Here is a 4240-nt window from a genome sequence, read left to right on the forward strand (position 1 = left end):
TGTTTGCCGAGGTGATTACGGTATTGTCGAGGTTTGGTGCCGTAATTTCAGAATCTGAGCTATCTAGATAGAGGATAAGAGTCCTAGATGAAAGAATGCACTTAGTTTGGATAAGGATAAGGCTCCTGAGGAGTTTATCCCTATCTAGCTGAGAGTCCGAGATAAACATTGTGCTTGAGTCCTATGAAGTGAGACTTCTAGGGAACTAAGGCACTGTTGGCTATAAAAGTGAGGCACCCCCTTGGGTCTAAAGTATGCTTTTATTCTGTGCATTGAGTAGTTGTTTGATGTCTTTGAGAGATAAGTTGATTGACTTCATCGTCGGAGTCCCCCGGGGTGGACGAGCCATCGTGGTATTCTTATCTTCTTGTTGACAAGTGGTTGGCTTAATCTATTCTGCTGTGTGTTCTCCAACTAAGTTCCCTGTTTGATTGTGAGGTTAAAAATCAACACCCACAATTTGACGCTGTTTGTGGGAACTTAGTAAGGATAGATGGCCAACAACGGACAGGAAGTGAGGATCGGGGATGACGTTTACAGTGAGGAGGATGAGCACATGGATCCCAATGTTGGAGAAGGAAGCAACGATGAAAAAGTTCAGGAAGTGAATCCCAAAGTGAACAATGTCGCCAGGGGCTGAAATGGCCCGAAAAGAGGTAGCTGAGATGAATACTACCATGAGAGTGATCTTTATGTATGTAAGGATTGATTCCTGAGAAGAGACGAGGAATTAAAGGACATGGCGAACAAGTTGATAGACTTACAGATGGTAGTTAACTTCATGATGCAGAATAGTGTGATGCAACCAGTGTTTCCCTTGCAGGATACACCGGTCCCAGTAGCCAAAACCGGTGTCCAAAAGGAAGGACAGAAGATAGTACCAACTGTCCTACAACATGCTAAGGGACAGGGAAATTCACATCAGCAATCACGAGATATCGGGCGGACAGAGTAATGGTGAGGGGAGTCACAGAGTACACCACGAACCAAGAGGATCTATGTTAGGGGATCTCGGTATATCCAAGGGTAGGGCCTTTGTTTTGATGATGCAGGGGATGTGGAGAAGTCCAAAAGGATACATCTTAACACAGGAACCAGCGCATCGAAAAGGCTGAATTCGATTGACAGCCAAGCTCCCGGACGAACAAATGAGGACCTGAGAGATTACCTCCAAAGGAAGAGGCACGATGCCAAGATGACATCCAACGTCCAGCCAAAGACACCGATCTCAGTGGAGTTGGATGCATTCGAAGAGCCAAAAAGATTCAACATGCTAAGGTTTTAGATCTATGATGGTAAGTCTGACCCGAACTTTCGTATCGGTTTATACTTAAATTCAATGGCTTTGTGGAGTAAGAATGAGCAGCTATTGTGTAATGTGTTCCCATTGTCATTTGGAGAAATAACATTTGATTGATTCCATAAACTATCGAAAGGATGTGCAAAGAATTGGGAAGGCTTGGCTGAAATGTTTGTGGCTAGGTTTGTTACAAAAAGATTGCGGCCATTAAGGGTAGATTTCCTACTGGCTTCAAAGATCAGCGATGATGAAGGTCTTAGGGCCTACGCCAAGAGGTACTATGAGGTTTACAACTGCATTCTGGCTTGTAACCAGGAACTTGTAGTCGTATCTTTTAAGAACGGCTTGGATGATGATTACCCACTTCGACAATCGCTTGCGAAGACACTCCCGAAGAACATGGAGGAATTAATGGTAAGGATAAAAAAATATGCTAGGGCAGAGGAAGACAGAAAGACGAAGAAGACGAATGCATCAAAACAAGAAAAGAGAAACGGCTCACCGAAGCGACGCCGAGGAAATACCGGTGTTGACAAGCCAGGGTTAGGATTGAGATCCATGCAAGCAGTGAATACAGTTTTCAAGATCCCCATCTATAAGATCTTGGAGAGAATTAAGAATCAGCCATACTATAGGGCAACATAGAAGAACCCGGGGGAATACATGGGCAGGAACCCTGGGAAGCACTGTGCCTACCACGAGGAAAGCGGACATATGACCCAGGGATGCCGAGCTCTGAATTCGCACTTGGAAGATTTGGTCAGACAGGGACACCTAAGAGACCTAATCGACGAAACAAAAATAAGAGAGAAACAAGCGAAGTTGGCGCAAGCACCGGCAGCACCACCACCTCTACAGGCGGAAGGACCACAGGTTATCAATGTGATCCATACGAAGGTCAACGAGAACAAGATTCGAGGCAAGACTAGAGAGTAAGGCATCTACAGTATGTCTACCAGATCCAGTAAAAGAAGCCCAGGATAGATGGATGTTGAGGGCTGATGATATCTTTCACGGAGGTGGACTTAGATATGGTATAACATCTACATAACGATGCTCTAGTGGTAACATTGAAAGTTGGAGACTACCAAGTGAGGCACATCCTAATTGATCAAGGTAGCTCTTGTGACATCATATACGTCAAATGTTATAAGGAGCTTGGCCTCCATAAGGATGATTTAGAACAATCTGATCGCCTTATGGTCGGATTCAATAGGATGCCAACATGGCTGCTAGAAACCACGAGTTTGGAGGGGCAAATAGAGAAGGTAACTATAGAGTTTACCGTGATAGATACCCTCTCCCCATACAATGTCATTCTGGAAGACCTTGGTAACATGCAATAAGGGTTGTTCCCTTAACGCTACACTGTTGCGATTCCTAGCTGAATAGAGGATATAAGAGGTGAGGGGAGACCAAGTGCAGGCAAAAAATTGTTCCATGACAGCAATGAAGTACACCTATAATGTAAGGGAAGCAGAGACATCAGAGATTGAAGGTGAAGACCGGGAGGTCTTGGATGATGTTAGCAAAGAAACTACCGACAAGAGTGAAGAACCCTTGAAAAAGGTTCTAGTACAAGAAGGCGACGATGCGCCATTCTTCCTTCTTGGCTCTGGTTTAGGCGAGGAAGAGAAAAGGAAACTGGAGAATTTCTTGAGAGTAAACATAGAGGTGTTCGTCTGGACATCCTACGAGATACTAGGGGTCAGCCCCAAGATCACCTGCCATAGACTTAACATGGACAAGTCAGCAAAACCCATGATTCAGATAGCAAGAAGACCAACTCTAGTCCAGGTACAAGCAATTAAAAAAAGAAGAGAAAGAGCAGCAATCTGGATGGGGGCATACCAGCAACAACTTGCCAGGGCATATAACAAGAAGGTCAATCTTAGGGAGTTTCAGATTGGATAGTCATCCTAAGGAAAGTAGTCAGCAATAAGTAGGATCCCAAAGAAGGCAAGCTTGACCTAAACTGGGAAGGACCATATCGCATCATCTCAATCACCGACAATGGTGCTTACCTGTTTGAAGACATTAATGGCAAGGAGTTTCCAAAACCATGGAATACCAACAATTTGAAATTTTTCTACCATTGATTTTTTGTTTTTTAAAATTCCTCTCTATGTAAAGGATTTTAGCCGAAGTATTAATGAAATACTAGTATTGATTTTGTTCTTACAAAATTTTGTTTATGATTGTGAGATAAGACTGAAAAGGTCTTAAGGTGATGTTCTTGTGGTGAACACGACAATTAACTTAGACTTGCCATGATGGAAGAGTTGAACTAAGTGAAAGGCAATGTTCTCGTGGTGAACAAGGCGATTAACTTAGACTTGCTATGATGGCAGAGTTGAACTAAGTATAAGGCGATGTTTCAGTATGAAACAAGGCGAAACTTGCCACGTTTTGGTCGGTTTGTGCAAAAGCCGAGGTAGATAGTACTCTCAGATACTGAGGTCAAGCCTCAAGTGTTTAGTTCGGGTGAGCCAAACGTGATGACCTCGGTCATGGATGTCTAAGTTGGACTTAGGCAAGAACCAGGTGATGCATCCTTAATGTGAACATAAGTGATACTTAGGTTCACATTAGAGGGCAGGAAGTATAAATAAGTTAAAGAAAGCACAACACTTGTAAAAAGGCGATGTTTCAATGTGAAACAAGACATGTTCTGGTCGGTTTGTGCGGAAAGCCGAGGTAGATAGTACTCTCGATACACTGAGGTTAAGCCTCAAGTGTTTAGTTTGGGCAAGCCAAACGCGATGACCTCAATCGTGGATGCCTAAGACAGACTTAGGCAAGAATCACTATAACAAAAGACAGATTTGGCGGCTAACTTTTTAGTCGCTAAAGGTTCAATTTTGATCGCCTAAACCTTTTGCCGACTAATATTTTTGGTCGCCACCTTTATCGTTGAAAGATAGTCGGGGAAAGTAATTG

General features: G+C 43.4%; 1 protein-coding gene across 1 annotated transcript; it reads left to right on the forward strand.

The window, feature by feature from the left end:
- The first annotated feature begins 493 nt into the window (after positions 1-493).
- LOC145823745 (uncharacterized) lies at positions 494-1945 on the forward strand. The gene is made up of 2 exons (XM_082923268.1): positions 494-616; positions 1448-1945. The coding sequence occupies exons 1-2, from the start codon at positions 494-496 to the stop codon at positions 1943-1945; spliced, it is 621 nt and encodes a 206-aa protein (XP_082779394.1).
- Positions 1946-4240: the final 2295 nt, after the last annotated feature.

This window comes from Camellia sinensis, chromosome 4, assembly GCF_055761805.1.
Source record: "Camellia sinensis isolate YWXY chromosome 4, ASM5576180v1, whole genome shotgun sequence".
Taxonomy (NCBI): domain Eukaryota; kingdom Viridiplantae; phylum Streptophyta; class Magnoliopsida; order Ericales; family Theaceae; genus Camellia; species Camellia sinensis.